The sequence below is a fragment of the Anolis carolinensis genome, chromosome 2, assembly GCF_035594765.1.
Source record: "Anolis carolinensis isolate JA03-04 chromosome 2, rAnoCar3.1.pri, whole genome shotgun sequence".
NCBI classification, from domain to species: domain Eukaryota; kingdom Metazoa; phylum Chordata; class Lepidosauria; order Squamata; family Dactyloidae; genus Anolis; species Anolis carolinensis.
In genome coordinates this window covers 262745710-262762592 of record NC_085842.1, presented here as the reverse complement: position 1 = coordinate 262762592, position 16883 = coordinate 262745710, and the positions used below count along the sequence as shown (strand labels likewise).

The following is a 16883-nucleotide window of genomic DNA, read 5'->3' as shown; positions in this document are numbered from 1 at the left end:
TGTAATGGCAAAGATGGTTGATTTTAATATAGCAATGTATCTGGACATGCACGTTGTACTTCTTCCATAGTGTTCATGAAGTTTAAATCTGCTATTCAGAATGGTGGGGCTTCACTTGTCAGTTATTAGCAGATTAACTGGGATCCTGTTGAGAGGAACTGTGATAGCAACAGAGGGGCTTCTGTTGTATTCTGATTATTATTCAAGAGTGTTTACCCCAGCTCACTGCAACAGCTTTCATGAACAGGAGCTCACACAGTAGCCCCAATTGGCCTCTGACCCACATGAAGATTTTAGTTAGTTCCAGCTTTGTGATCAAACACGCGTTTCCAAAGCAACTAGACGCAAGCTAGCAAGGTGGCGTGGGGAAAGCAAGCGCTGGAAGCATTCTTCACTGTGTACCTTCTTTCATTTGTGCTTTAACTGGAAAATTATCTGGAGCAGAAACAGTGTCAGATCATGAAGTAAAGCAACCAACAAAAATCCAACATTTTTTTTAAAAAATTGATATGCTGTAGTATTTTATTGCACTGTGATTATAAAAAAAACAGACTGTCCAAAAATTTTAATTGTATATAGAAATAGTCAAGATAATTCCTGACACCCTGTAACTATAGTTAACCACAGGGTGTCAGAAAATTATCTTTACAGTTTCAATTTCCCTGCCACCTCTTTCTTATATCCATTGAGCCAAGGGAAATATAAAGCAAAATTCTCTTTTGTTCTATATGAGAATACAAATTCAGAGCCACTAACATAGTTAACTATCCCAGTGTTATTATCAACATGAATTTTGCTTTTTTTCTCTCTATTTAATCAACCTATTTATTATTTATTTCCTCTTCCTCCTCATTCTACTCTTCAGTCATAATCCCCATCAGGGATCATGGTAGCTCACTCCAATGCTGTACTTGGTCCAGTGAGATCAGCTACAAGCAGTTAATGCTTTATAACTTCCTTTAGAGAAGGGAACACAATTACTGAGAAACCAGTAATATAAATGGGAATGAAAGGCTAATGGAAGCATCATGAAAAAGACTCTAAAACCAATAGAAAATTAGAAAAACAAATGTTTGCATAGTCATCGACTGGGATTAGCTCGCACATTTCCTTTTTGTTTTCTCCAGTAGATTTGTACGTTTAGGACAAAGCTACGCAATGTAATCTTTTATTGTTCTTCAGAGATTCCCTTAGGGATGTAGAAACTGTCATCCTGAAGGAGATCAATATTCATTCATGCCTCTACCAGATCTGCCTTCATAAAAATGAGTGGCATTATACAATTAATTTCCAATCTTATGCTTCACCAGTCTGGAAGGAAACTCTGTTTTAATCCCCCAGGCATTCCAATTATTGTCTTTCCTTTGTTTGAAATGTTATAGATAGCTATACCTGGACATAAGATATTAGGGTCTCTGTCTCTGCACTCAGTCATTATTGCACTCAAATGCTACAGAGAATTCACTGAGTATCTATAACTCCACTGTTGTAGATCCTTAAGATTGATTACACTCTGTAAACCTTAATTGAACCTTTTCTGGAGCACAGCTGAATGTGATCTCTCAATGTATTGTCTTTATTACTTTGATGTAGAGCATTATATGTGGTTTTCAGGCTGTATAGCCATCTTCTAGCAACATTTTCTCCTGATGTTTCACCTGCATCTGTGGCTGGCATCTTCAGAGGATTTGCCTACCACAGATGCAGATGAAACGTCAAGGGAAAATGTTGCTAGAATACAGCCTAGAAACCACACAACATCCCAGTGATTCCAAACATGGAAACCTTCAACAGTACATAGGATTAAATTATTTATCACATGAATTGGCCTGTGGAAAGCATGTGTAGACTAGATACAGCATCTTGCCCTCCCCAAGAGTCATGGTAATGTTGGTTGTAATGTATAATGCTAGTGTTTTCAATGCCTACAATCAAATATTGCAGCAAGTGTTTTTATCAGCTAATTAGTGTGATACCTATTATGGGATATAATGGAGCAGCGTCATATGCAAATCCCAGTGCTGCTGACTCCAAAAGAGATAAAGTACAAGCAGAACTCCTCATTATCAATGCTTGAAAAGATGTACTCACATGTTACAGGGGACTCTTAAATCCACCTAGTAGGTAAGAAGTAGGGTTGCTTCCACTATTCTCAAGGACTGCTCCAACCTTACCATAGAAGTACTTGATCATGGCAGCTACTAAATGAACTTACCTTCAATTAAGCAACTCACTCTCCTGAAACTTCTTTTGCATAGCACCATCTCGCAGTGGACAATCTGGATAAAATTCATGACGAAAACGGCAACAACCTTTTGCATGTTGCAGCATCGCAAGGGCATGCAGAATGCTTACAGCATCTCACATCTCTGATGGGTGAAGACTGCTTGAATGAGCGGAACAGTGAGCGGCTAACTCCAGCTGGTTTAGCAATAAAGGTAAAAAAAAATGGAATCTAAAGCCAAACTACATTTCACAATGTACATTGACTTCAAAACCTAGCTGTCTTCTAAAACATTGTGTAAGTAGCACAGGAAAGAGGGACGGGAAAGGTAACCCCTGTTTCCTTTGCATTCCCTCTTGCTATGGATAATCTAACCTCTATTGCTGCTTGAGGTAGGAAGCAAAATGCTTTTCCTTCCCTACATTGCAGTCTAATACTAGTGGCAAAATCCCATCCCACTACATTAGTGGAAGATGCAATAGTGATGCCCATCCCAAGGATGATGTGATAGCACTCACTGCAGCAAAATAAAAAATCCAATAAAAAGTCAAAGCAAGTCTTGATGAGAAGATGCGTCCAAGATGAGAAGACCCACACCATTACTTCTCCCAGCTAATGTACATTGAAAAATCAAACAAGAAGTCTCTCTCTCATCCTCTCCCTTTCCCAGTCTTTCCATGCAACAATCCCCTAAAGGTCTATATTAAAAACAAACTATGGAAATATCACAAAAATATGAAGATTTCCAATTAGACCAGAATAAATGTGTTCAATAAAAATTGGGGGAATACAGAATGTGTTTGGTTTCCCTACTGTAACATCTCATGAATGAGGAGCACCTACTTGGCCATGTTTGTGGCACTTTGCTCCTCTGCCTGAGAAGGAAGTGGAGGATCAGCTAGTGCCAGCAGTGCCCACATGCCTCACTCATCCCTTGAGCAACAGAGAATGGTGGTAATGGAAGTACCTATTCTTCCACCTTCCCAGCCATCAATAGGGAGCTGTCTGGGGGGCCTTCCACACAGCCCTATATCACAGAATATCAGGGAAGAAAATTCCTCATTTATCTGAGTGTGGACTCAGATAACCCAGTTCAAAGCAGATATTGTGGGTTTTTCTGCCTTGATATTCTAGGATATAGGGTTGTGTGGAAAGGCCCTAAGTATTCCATTTGCAAAGGAAGAAGAGATGAACCCACCAAATGTGGAGAAACATCTCTGTGCCCAAGAAAAATAGAGGTGAAAATGAGTACCAACTCTGGTTCATACAGTGCCGGCTTTAGCAAGCTATACAGAGCATTGAGTGGCTGTATTTCAGAGCATAGGAAAGCCTGCCAAGACACACAAGAGAGCTCCTCTTCCCAACACCCTGTTGTTTCAGGCAACTGCCTCCTTGAAGCTAATGATAGGAGATGTTTGCTGCATCTAGAAGGTTAACTAGAAGACTATTCAGGTAACATGTTTTGAGCAGAGGATAGAATTAGCAGTGCCCTAAAAACCACTGCTCCTTTGAAATTATTCACTCCTTACATAGCATTTTAAGTTATAAAGATTTGCATTTCAAAACTGAGTTTACAGTTATATCTGATCTGGCCCTGAGTGATAAAAAGCAGATCTCTGTTAAATGAAAATTTCTTTTTAAAAATTGAGTTTTAGCTGATGGCTATCATGTTATCCAATCTGGAAGTGGCATATATTTTTGCAAGCATAATCAATAAATTCCTTCAGTTATATGATTTTATCCTCTGGCAGCATTTTTTCTAATTAGCTTTAGCGGGTGAGCCTAAATTTTAGTCATTTTATTGGATAATAAAATATATGTGTCATAGAATTCTGAAATTGACTGTGACCAAAAGTATTTGAAGTCCAACCTCCAAGTTAAGAAAAGATCAACTGTCCATCTTACATACCATAGATGACTTTACATATTCAAGGCTGAATTAATTATAATCTTTACACATAATAAAAGTGAATATCTGTATGTGTGTATGTGGCATGGGTGTCCACTCACACAGACAGCCTCCGGCCTCCACAAACAAACTATAGTTCCCAGTGCTGAGAAGCCACCAAGTCACTCCATCCCAAGACATTGCAGGTTACAGTGAGCACATCCCAGTGTTTCTTTCTCTCGCCATTTGCATGACCCTGCCCACTGCCTCTCTCTTAACCCTTTCCTACCCTTTCCTATGGCACACAGCAAACAGAGGAACTGATCAGCAACTGAACATAATGGAGAGGTTTGGGGAGAATTCACCATGGTTTATAGGAGTTTGCATACTGGTGGAGTTTGGGGTGATTGACCGTGACATCCAGGAGTTATAGTCACTCGTATTCAGAGTGCTTTGAATGCGATTTCCTGCTTCTTAGCAGGGGGTTGGACTAGATGGCCCATGAGGTCTCTTCCAACTCTACTATTCTATGATTCTATGAATACTGAACCCATAGCGTAACATATGACCACACTGATATTACTTAGCATCCAAAAACAAACAAGGCCCTTTTCAAATAACCCGGACATTGCCAAGTACCCAAGCTAGTATCAATTAAATATTTTAGTAGTGTTTTTTCCTGTGACCTCATTTGCACATTTGCAGTAAATCTGTATCATTCTATACGCTGGGAGGAGAACATTTTCCTTCTTCCCACCCTCCAAAATATTAGAAATAATAAAATAGTCCTCACTGTTTATGTACTGCCAATCTTTAGCATTCCACTCATCCTTAATTATAAAGACAGGCTGTGGTGTGCCTTTATAATGAGGATGGATGGAACATAAAATATGGCCTTTAAAATAAGGATGGGTCTGATGTGGTTAAATGTATTTTCGTTGATGCATTTGGTTTCTTTAAAGAAAAGGAACACACCTCTCCCAAACTTTGCCTTTCTGGGTTAGCATGGTAAAGCAGAACTGGAGCACAAAAGTGGCAAGCATATGGGCAGGTAAATGTACTCTGTCTCTGTAACCTTTCAGATGGAAAAGTGCTATTGTCATGTTTTCAACCCTCCCCCTCCTGAAATTTTCAGGTATTAAAAAAACCCTGGTTTACTCATGAATTTTAACTGTTTAACCAGATCCCCATGAGTGTCCACTGAAGTTTATTGACGGAGCCTGATTTATAAATTATTTGTGTTATTGAACTACTCTTCCTGATTTGCTAAAAAAAAAAAGTTTACACACACACACCCTCCTAATTTTTTTTCTGGCTTTGGTCCTGGATTTGGGTGTTATACACAGAGTCTGAAATCTCTGCTCTGTGCTGGGTGATCTTGGACAAATCACACTCTCTTAGACATAGAGGAAGCAAACGTTCTCTGAATAACCCTTGCCATGACAACACTATGATAGGGTTGCAGTAAGTTAAAATTGACAATAAGGCTTATAACAGCAACAATAATAACAACATAATACTTCAGATAAATATAGAAGTGAATAAAAACATTACCATCACTTATTTTATAAACTATTTAGAACAAACCATCCATATGGTGAAATCAAAATTCAGCTGTATATGATGTATAGTGTCAATCATGCACAGTGCCAATATACACAATACAAAATGTATCATACAATCAGGGCATATTGATCTCATCCTATTCCTGTGAGAAATTAAGGTTCACCTTTGCAAGAGTTCATAACACTTAGGGTGGTCTGTACTAACAATAGGACATAAGTGTGTTGTCACTGTACCCAGCTTTTAAAAGCTCTCACTTTCAAAATCAGGCTTAATTTGGTGATAAAATAAATAAATTATAAAGGATACATGAGATAAAACACATGCATGTGAAGACTGTGCATATTTTTAAATATTTTTGCTGCCTCTATTTAATATTCTGTATTCAAAGCTGGAATATCTTGAACCATCAAAACTACTTTGGAATATCATACTAAAGTAAACGTTTACTTTTTGCACAGTGGGCAATATGTCAAAAACAAAGCTGCCTTCCTTTATTCAATCGAGTAGCCTCAATTGAATTCAAGATTATTTACTTTTGAGTAGACATACAGAAGATTTCACTGAGAAAAACATAATGTCATCTGGAAGAAAGCTCAGACTTAACAGGAAAATCTGTGATATAAGAAAACATTTCATTTTATAGTACTGCTGAGCACTTGTTAAAGGCAGTGTGCACAGGAAGGACGGCAGTGGAGTTAAACATCTCTGGAGATATTCTCCAAATAAAGCAAAATACCTAAACTGCTTCTGTAATGTAATATAATAAGTGTTGTAGTGTGCAGAGTGGAAAAACGAAAGATTCTTATGTTTTCTCTTCCATTTAGGAAAAGATTGGAAGTCTGTTCAAGAACATAAATAGATGTGTATGTGTTATTCCCCCTTCCCCAAATATACATATATTGAGGATTCATTTGTAGACTAATGATCTGATTTCTGATGCAGTTGAGCAAGAAGACCTGGACACTAGTGTTAATCTCATACAGATTTTAGGCACTAATACTGTTTGTACTACTGTAAACAGTATTCGTGAAAAATTTGAAAGCATGTTCAACAGCTACTGATGAATTATAGATCCATGGTAACATATTTCCAGACATAAAGTTGTCTGTTGCCCAGCAGATTGCTACAATGTTGTCAGCTAGGCCAGGCAGTTTGACAAAGCCAGGAAGATCTTGGCTTTGCCATAGATTGACTCTGTGTTGGACTCTGAAAGGGACAACAGCATTCATACAGAAATTCATTTTTGAAGATCTCTCAGATCCTCATCTTATTGAAGTGCTCATAGCACTGGTTCACGACGACATTAAAAGTTAATCAGTGCCCTGAAAATTCCAGTGTATTAGGACATCAGTATTTGGAATTTCTTCCTTTAATTTGTACAACAGAAATTGTTGGCTCTGCTGTACTTGCTAATAAAATGTCCATGCAACTTTCTATTTATGAAGATTATAATCAACACACTCATATAGGTGATTACTTAAAGTAAGTCCCTTTCACTATAATTCATTGGGAAATTGAACTATGTTGAATATGTTCCCAGTTCAGATTTACAGTGAAATTTATGCATGACTCAGAAGAAAGCATTATGAATTCAAGGGGATTTGTTCCATAGTAAGCGTATATAAGTTTGCATATAAGCTGTAGTCTTGATATGTTTATCTGATGTCAAACAGCAGTGAACACATTAGAATTTGAGCCTTCATACCTAGAATTGCTCTGTGTGTATTGTTCTAATTTAGTGTTTTAATGTTATCCCATTGCATCTGGGTGACCCAACAATCCATGTAGAACAATAAAAACCCTAATTTATATAAAACAATGCTGTTTTGCTTTTCGAGCCTTGCAGAATCAAATAAAGTTTGCAGAGCAGAAATTACTCATAAATTGTAAAAGAGCATTCAGTACCATTGTAGCAATCAGCAGGCATGAAAGCAGCATGGCATTATTGTTTTTATGTGTCTTCAGGCGCACTCCAACTTAAGGCCAGACTGTCCTAGGGTTTTCTTGGCAAGATTTATTCAGAGGAAGTTTGCCATTGCCTTCCTCTTAGGCTGACAGAGTATGACGTGCTCGGTGGGTTTCCATAGCTGAGCAGGGGTTCAAATGCCTGTTTCCTAGAGTCCTTGCCTGGCTTTAAAAATGTATAACATTCTGGCTTCTGGGCTGATATACTCGGATATATTACTATTATCATCATCATAAATTCACATTATTACAGAGAAGATTTTAATTGAATTGAAGTCTTTGCGTTTTCCTTTTCTCCTGCTTAGAATGGCCAGCTAGAGTGTGTGAGGTGGATGGTGAGTGAAACAGAAGCTATTGCTGAACTCAGTTGCTCAAAAGATCACCCAAGCCTTATTCACTATGCAGGTTGCTATGGACAGGTACAGTGACATTTTAAATGTTAATGCTACATAATCATTTCAAGTTATTTCTTTATACATCTCGATTTTAAATGTGCATCGGTCATCAGTAAAAGCTATGCAGAATGTAACAATATAGTGATATGGTTGCATTTGACTCAGTCTGCTGTCAGATCTTGGGAAATGGAAAGACAAATATTGAATAATTCTAACACACGTGTGTTTGAAAGATACTTTGGCTTATTCAAAAGTTACTCATGCAAAAGATAACCCATGTAAACACCAGACTTGGCTAGAATGCAAGGGAAATATTTTTATTAGGAAGAAGTGTTTTTGAATTGATTCAACACACAATTATTTCCTCTAGCACTTGGCACACATGGTATCTGGTGTTTTTTTTTAAGTAAATACTTCCTATGATGGGGAAGGCAAAAAAAAGGCAGAGAATAGGTCCATTGATGTCAGTGCTGCCCTGCATTGCTTATATAGGATGTTTTATTCTTGAGAAAACCTTGTCCTGTCTCAATTCCAAGTCTGTCTTCAGGAATATCCTTGAATCAAAAGAAAAAGGGTAAATGAGCCAGCTGAATAACTGCCAAGTAGTGAGATCAGGAAGAGATGTGGATCAAGGATATCTCTAAGAATGTATGGATTTTTAGAATCCTGTTAACAGTAAAACCTGAGCCCTATTTATTGTCCAGTTCTTTAAATCCAACAAGCAAACTCACAAACACATTTTTAGTATATTTTACTGTATATTATGTGAATCCTGCAACACATTCAGCTTCAGAAGTTGTGTGTCCTCTTACAGACTTTCTCCGTTTCCTTCTTCGTCAGTGTGTCATTGCAGAAAACATACAGAATATGGAAATTAGCTTGAACATAAATCAGTGAAACATACTTCCATGTAAATTAGCTTAGAGTTGAAGTATGAGAATATTTGGAGATTTCTTATAGCTCAAAGAGATATTGTTCCAAAATAGAGACAAAACTGGTGTACCCACTGACTGTGTTATCTTCTACATGTTCATATAACACAATTGTACTTTTAAATATCTTCTTGACACATATTTGTTATGTGTATTTTTATAAAATGTAAAGTCTGTATGTTTGTGTAGGGTTCATAAAATGTACAGTCCATATTTTGTGCTTTTTGTGGCTAATAAAGTTTTTTTTAGACTATTTGGGCTGTGGAATTTAACTTATGGTCACTATAGCTCAAGACTTAATATCCTGAATCATCAAATCCTGTTCATCTTGAAAGCTAGACAGAGTCAGGCCTGGTTAGTACTTGAAAGTGTGTGGCAAGGAATGGGATGGCAAAGAACACCAGGTGCTATATTTTAGAGGAAGGCTTTGAAATATTCCTTATACAAGAAAATCCTGTGAGGTCCATGACTGCTGACTTGAAGGTTCATGCATACACACACACATATACTGTACAGAGTATAGGCAACCCTGCATTAATATACAAAATATTTCATTTATCTATAGGAGAAAATCCTTCTGTGGCTTCTTCAGTTTATGCAAGAACAAGGGATTTCTTTGGATGAAGTTGATCAGGACGGTAACAGTGCAGTCCATGTAGCTGCCCAACAGGGATATCTGGGGTGTATACAGGTAAAGAAATAAAACCATTTACTTCCAAAAAAAATATTTTAAACAAAATCTGTGAAATTAGGAAAACATTTTTTTTCAGAAGATACGGTGTGCATCTAAAACCTCAGAAAATTGGGTCCTGTAGAATGAGAATTTGAGGGTTGCGAGGGGAAAGAGAGTTTTTTCAAAATTACCTCTTTATTTTTCATTTATCAAATCCTCTACTGAATCAAAAAATATACCATGACTGGGAAGCTAGCACTCAATGTAAGACAAAATTTAACTTTAAAAATGAACAAAGTAGACATCACTATATGTATTAACAACATCATCAGATGGGCTAGAAGCAGTGGCATGCTCCACTTCACCTTCCCTTGAAGCACAGAGCATGCTGGCTCCCATTACGCACAGGTACTTCAGGCAGGGATCAGTGCTTAAAGGGAAGGTGAATTGAAGTGTGCCACAGTGGTGGCAACATGGGATGTTTCTCATGTTCTGTCAGGAATAATGGGAGGAAGCCGGGCAGTCAACACTCCACTATCTGAGATGGTGACTTGGGTAAGTCGGGTGATGCGGGGCGTGGGCAGTGGTTTCCCCATGCACCCTGACATGCACCACCGGCCATGATACATGATACATGGCGATTCCGGCAGCCTTTGGGATGAGTTCCTAAAAAAACTCAAAATATCCCCAAAAAAGCAGTGCAATTAAACAATGGGAAATTGCATCATACAGAAAAACTCTTGACCATTGTAATTCTAATTTAACTCTGGTGTGGCCTTCTATCCTTCACTTTAATCTTCCTTACTCATCTATAGAATATAGTGGAAATGAGGCAAATGCACATGACTGCTCTTTTTGAGACTAACACACAGCATATGTGTTTTCTTAGTGGTGCATTTCATTGTTAGACTTGCAGTCGTCTAGTCCAACATGCTGCTCAGGAAATCCAAAGCAATGACATTCTCTTTGCTTGAAAATATCAATTGAAAAAAAAGACCACCATCCCTTAATTAATATAAAATACAAAAACCCCAAAATAAAAAATAAACAAAAGAGTATACTATTAAAATGAGAATAGCAAAAGTTTAGAGTATGATATAACATCTGAAGCAAGGAAACCCATTTGTTTCTCTGGTTACATGGTCTAAAGATTTATAGGTGCAGAGAGAAAACACACATTTCTCTGAAGGATGAATGCTTGATTTAATAGTTCAGATATTGAGGGAGACAGCCTTGAAGATCTTTTACCTTTATATTTGAAAGAATCTGAAGGTGTTCCAGGAATATGTCTAAATGTTGGATTTTTATTTTCATTTGAACCTCCTATCTATAATTTATCCTACAATTAGGTGCACTGTAAATGATAGTGCTGCCAGCCAAATACTGCAGCCAATTACCTTACTCATCAAATTGTCAACAGAATTTGCAAAGCACAGAAGGAAAAATGCCATAAAATGTTTATGTTGGTTGACTTTATACAAACTAAAAATGTCTTGCTAAAGCTAGGGTTTTTCCCCATTATTAATAGAACGCTCACACCTATTACTTAATGCTGTGCTGGGAAACATACATTCATTTATTACATATCAATTCTCATTTTGAGATCTCTATAAAGGCCCTTTTTCATTCCCCCCCCCCCAAATTTTCTCTAAAAACAGAGAATCATACTCCTAGAAATCACCCAGAAGCCCAATTTCCTTTCAGAACATGCCACCACTGCAAACTCCAATGCCATGAGATTAGTGAGGCCTGTGGTAGATCCTGGCTGTGGGATTGAACCCAGACTACCAAAAGCTATCCTTTTTCCTGATATAATGAGATCTAGAGGAATCTAGTAGATTGGCAGAGTTTATTCGTGCATTTAATCTCTGAGTCTGTTTATACTGTTAAAGGCAGTGTGTCCCTTCAAATTGTTTTAAACATCTATGGATTCCAGATTTACATAATTACAAAAAATTAGGATTACATGATTTTGGAATTTCTGGAGCTAATTTTGAAGTAGATTGTCCTCAACTATTTAATTTTCTAACTGCAGCATTTTGGATATCTAACAGTGCAGTCCGTTACATGTCTTCTCAGAAGTGAGTCCAATTGCATTCAAATTATACTTAATTCCTGGCAATTATGCATGGGATTGCAACTGTACTTTCATTGAACAACTAAATTTATCACCTATTCAAATTGGCATGGAATCAAAAGCTGGTGTTACTGTTAATAAGGATAATGCAATATAAGACTACAACATTAGATAAAGAATGTTCACAATGGGGAAATGAAACAAAGCCTTCCTGGATCATCTACCATCTACTTCTACTTTCTGTTTTCAAAGGTTTAGGCCTGGCGACAGTCTTCCTCGAACGGGTGCCCTTCAGATGTACTGGGTGGGGACTTCTTTCACTCACATACTAGTTAAGAACTACAGTTGAAGTATGCATATTGGGGAAGACATAACTGGGGAAACTCATATAAGTTGGCCATGAAGATAAACATATTTGTCCCATGCTTTTGTTTGCTCAAAGCATTTTAAATATTTCTGCCTTTACCAATTTGCTATTATGCCTCAGAATATTCAGAAATTTGCTAGCATTGCATTTTAATGTGTAAATGGCCAAGTAGCCCTTTCTGGTACCAAACACAGATCCCACTATTTTTGATCCATAAATTGTAATGAGGTTCTCAGAACAACAAAAAATGTGTTTAAAATCTATACATTTTACAGTGGAAATATGTGTGCAAAAATGCATCCAATAGAACAATGTCTTAAAACGGTGACAATTCCTGAAATAGTTGCACAGAAATGCGTATGAATTCCCATGGAGAAAAGGAGGAAAGGCTTATAGTCTAAGGTGAATTTGAGTCAGAATAAATTTGACACTAAAAATGAAAACCCTAGAAAATGTTAATAGCGCATACTCTTCAAATGTATATAGACTTTTAATAGTCATTTGTACTGTTGGCCATCACACCAGCCTAATAATTACTTTTGTTGTAAAGGATTCCATAGGCTAATTGAATGAAAATGTGCTTTTTATCTTGACTGTACTGAACCCAATACCACTCAAGGTAATCCTTTTAATATTCATTTATGTATGTTCAGACTCTGGTGGAATATGGAGCAAATGTCACTATGCAAAACCATGCTGGCGAGAAACCTTCCCAAAGTGCTGAACGGCAGGGGCACACCATGTGTTCACGTTACCTGGTAGTAGTGGAGACATGCATGTCATTGGCATCCCAAGTTGTGAAGCTAACCAAACAACTCAAAGAGTAAGTTCTTATTTGTAATGGTGGTTTCCATAAAACAGTGGTTTTATTTCTCCCTCTCTCTTTATGGTTCTTTTCATCAAGGATCCAGGCTCTTTTGGCTGTTTCACACTTCAGCTGGTATCATGTATGGGTTTTTTTTGGGGGGGGGGATGCTAGTTAGCTACTTCTTCTTTCCATAGTACCCAAAGCCTCCCCATTCCCAACTTACTGAACAGCTTCTGAAGTCTTCTGTACAACCATCTTCTGATTTGTGGGATGCGAGCAGGATTGCAGAAGCGTATCTCTGTAGCTAGACATGAGATAATGATGCCATCACTAGGATCCCTCAGAGGTCCCAGTGCTGCTATACAGGCAATAAAGCTTCAGTGGAGACCTCTTTTCCCCATGATAACTTTTTCAGGAGTGAATTTCCCTTCCAAAGGGTAGATTTCTCTCACTTCCTGTTATCTCATCCCTATTCTTAACTATGAGTTGTTTGTAAGTCAGATGTTTGTAACATGGGGACTGCCTGTAATCATTTTGTGTTTGACTGTAGTGGCGTAGTCAAATGCATCTGTGGTACTGCCTGTTTCACACATGAGAGAAAGGCTCTCAGAGACTGTTCAGTAAGTTGCAAGTGGTATATAGCTCAGTTTACCATGCGTCTGCATGTGGACCTACTAGACAACACTGAGTCATACCGGATTGCAGTATGCCCGGGGGTCAACAAAGTAATGTGTGGATAACAGATGTACCCTAGAAAGCAAGCAATAAACATACAATGTCAGTTGGATATCAACCATGTACTGCACATTTTCCCTTCAAATATTGCCTCGTGTTTACCTTATGACATCTGTTGGGCGTGCTGAAAACATATTCCTTGGATAAACTGTGGTGGAAATCTTATTATTCAGTCAGTAAGGAAATGGAAGAAGTAATCTAGGAGTGTTCCCAAGGCAAGAGCTGTGGACATAAATGGAAATTTGTAGAAGGGCAGAAGACTTTTCATTGTGGGGATTTTGTAAAAGTCTTCTAATCAATAAGATGTCCCTTTATGCTTTAATTTTTAGAAGACTTATTTTCTTTATCCTATTATATCCATTTGTCCATTAAACATCTATTTATACAGTAGTTGTCCTCTGTTTGGTATCTCCTTTGTTTTGACATGGTACTACCAAAAGCCAAGATGTAAGTGTAATACATGTATATGTTTCTTCTTGAATAACATGTTATACCTAGTTATTCATGATACGTTAATCATGAATATAAACAATCCATCTACGCTTCCATTTGAAATAGCTTGTTCCATGTTCTTTCCTCTCATTTGCCAGTAATCTGGAATTACATTCAGATATGTGAATTCAAGACTAGGTGCATGATATGGATTGGCTTCAGTTATCTTTCTTTAATACCAAGTTCACCCCTCCTTCCATTTCACCAGTGATTAAATGATATAGGCTGGTGTTTCAAATCTGGTTTTGCTGTTTATGGGGAATGGTTCCAGCCTCCAATAGACAAAATAACTGCAGGCAGAAAACAGAAAAGCAGGAACAGCTTTGATAGTAGAGAAAGGGGAGAACTGTTAGTGCCAGAAAAATGGCCTGGTATACTAGCCAAGCTGGCTGTGGGATTCTAGGAGTTGTAATCCAAAAACGTAACATTTCCAGACTCTGGTATGACGCAGGGCTTCTTCCAGTGGGGTTATGTCCTCCCAGCATCCCATGTTCTCATTGACAAGAATGGGACAAGTGCGGAGGTAAGCCAGGCTGTGATGCTTTCCCTTGTGGGATGAGGAAAGCCTTGATGCAAGCAATGTGGGGCGATTGTTTCTCTATTGCCTGCCGGGTTCACTACACTGCCTGGCGAATCCCCCCACTATCATCCACTTTTTGGACCTTAATGTGGCAAAGTCCCTGGTTGAAGTGAAGTTCAAACTTGCAACAGAGTGAATGTTGGCTTTCCTTCCTTCTTTCTTTTTTTTAAACCACAAGGCGATGCTGACATATGGTTGGACTGATCTTTCAAATAATGTAAGGAAATGTGTAGGCGAGAGGAAGGAAGGAGAAAAACTGAAGGAAGGGAAGATCTTTATAAAACTGCATCTGGATTCTACAGGGAGGGAAAGCATATTGGTGTCCCATCTAACATATTTTCGTGTTTTCCAGACCCTTCACTATGCCAATACGAGCATTTGCTTTTTGTAAATATAGTAAATACAGTCTGTATGTGACAGGCTGAAGCAATGTGGATTCTTTTTTTATTCTCACACTGTCAGTTCAAATGCTCTGGACTTGAAACGTGTGTTAAAATTCTTACATCCTTTGGACCAGGAAATTATCCACTTACATATCCCACAGCTGTCAGTTTTGTTCTTCCTATTAAGGAAGTCATTTTGAAAGTGAAAGCAGTAATGAGGAGGGGGCTGTCCATTTACTTGATTGGTTGCATTGCCATGTGGCCTCAAATACGGTGTGAAGGAAGATCAATGGGGAAATTTAGCCTCACACAAGCGAACATTATCCAAGGCCGAATTTGGGGCAGGAAGGGAAGGAAGTTTAATAAAAGCAGAATCTTCATGCAATACAAACTGTTTCTGACTCTCTCCTGATTCAGGGAAGTGCCCTCCCCATCCTTATTTAGTGGGCCGATATATTTATGGCTATAAATGTAACTATTAGGCCACATTAACACTGCAAAAGGGGGATTGATATCCATCATTAAGTCACAAGTACAATATAACTCGGTTAAACAATTGTATTTGTAGAAAGGAATTAATTAGACTTGCCAACACATTTTGGTGCCTCAAACGTTAGACCTATTTTGGGGTATATCTGACCTGTGGATTCCAAAAATGGCAGTGGTTTTCCCCTATCAGCTCTAGTTCTGAGTTACAGAACATATGTCATATACCAGTCTTCATCCGTTCATGCATTTAAAAACCCATGATAATCGTATCTTAAAAACTAGAGCTAATGTGATTTATCCAATGTGGTTGTCTGAATCAGTGCCCCAAATAACCCATAGAACAAGCCAAACCAACGTTATCTTTGTTGAGCTGTGTCATTTATAACTATTGACCATTCAGGCTGATTGTTCATTCCTGCCTAGCTGAAGGGGTTTGGACTGGATGTCCTTTGAGAATCTCTTCTAATTCAGTGCCTCTCCCCTGAGCCCCTACTTGCTCCCATTCAGGTTTTCCTCTTCTTCCTCCACGTTTTTTCTTCTTCCTCCTCCTCCCTCCCATGGTGAGATGGAGAGCCAAGGATGACATGGATGAGGATGATGGCTGGGCTTTGAGCTCTGGCTCAGTGGTGCCTGAGTGACTGTCACTGCTGTTGCCTCCTCTTCCTCCTCCTCCAGGGGTGGCCAACAGACTTCCTCCAAGCGGCTGCCAAGCAGCATTAGTTTGGGGGCAGGTAGGAGGAGCATTTTCAATGCGACACACCTGTGCACTACAGGCATCTTACTAATGTGTTGCAACACACAGTTTGGAAAGCTCTGCTTTAGTATAAAATATGTTGTCCTTCATACATGAGAATTGGTCCCATAAACTTTTACCTTTATTTCTGTTTGGTGAACAACTTTCTCAGTGAATATTGATGAGCACTATATGTGCTCCAGCTAGCAACAGCATTCTCAAGTCACAGTCAAACATGAGTTTCAGATATCTAATTCCAAATTTGCTGTGAATTTGGGTTTAATAGGGCACAGGTAAGCTAATTGTGGTGAGTCCCACAGCTCCAGCACAATGCTCCTTAGTATTCTAATCTTACAATTTACACCAGAGTCTCTACTAGTAATAAATAATTTATACAAGCCAAGCAGCTTTCAGAAGGTACAATAGAGAGATCACAGTGTTCCCACTGGAATTAAAAGCAATTTGCAGAACAGAGACCTCCTTTGTGTATTTTCGTATTTTTGTCTGCCCTATGTGCGTGCAACTCTTAAATTATAAATGAACTGCAATGATGGTGAGTGAAAACTATCATTTCCT

At 38.3% G+C, this 16883-nt stretch overlaps 1 protein-coding gene across 4 annotated transcripts in view; it reads left to right on the top strand.

Moving 5' to 3' along the window:
• Window positions 1-16883, top strand: part of sncaip (synuclein alpha interacting protein) — a 140069-nt gene that overhangs the window by 105895 nt on the left and 17291 nt on the right. For all 4 annotated transcript variants that reach the window (XM_008114055.3, XM_062972149.1, XM_062972151.1 and 1 more), the window contains 4 exons: window positions 2259-2438; window positions 7949-8062; window positions 9536-9661; window positions 12741-12910. In XM_008114055.3, coding sequence (XP_008112262.2) covers window positions 2259-2438; window positions 7949-8062; window positions 9536-9661; window positions 12741-12910 — 590 coding nt within the window. The remainder of the gene's footprint in view (window positions 1-2258; window positions 2439-7948; window positions 8063-9535; window positions 9662-12740; window positions 12911-16883) is intronic.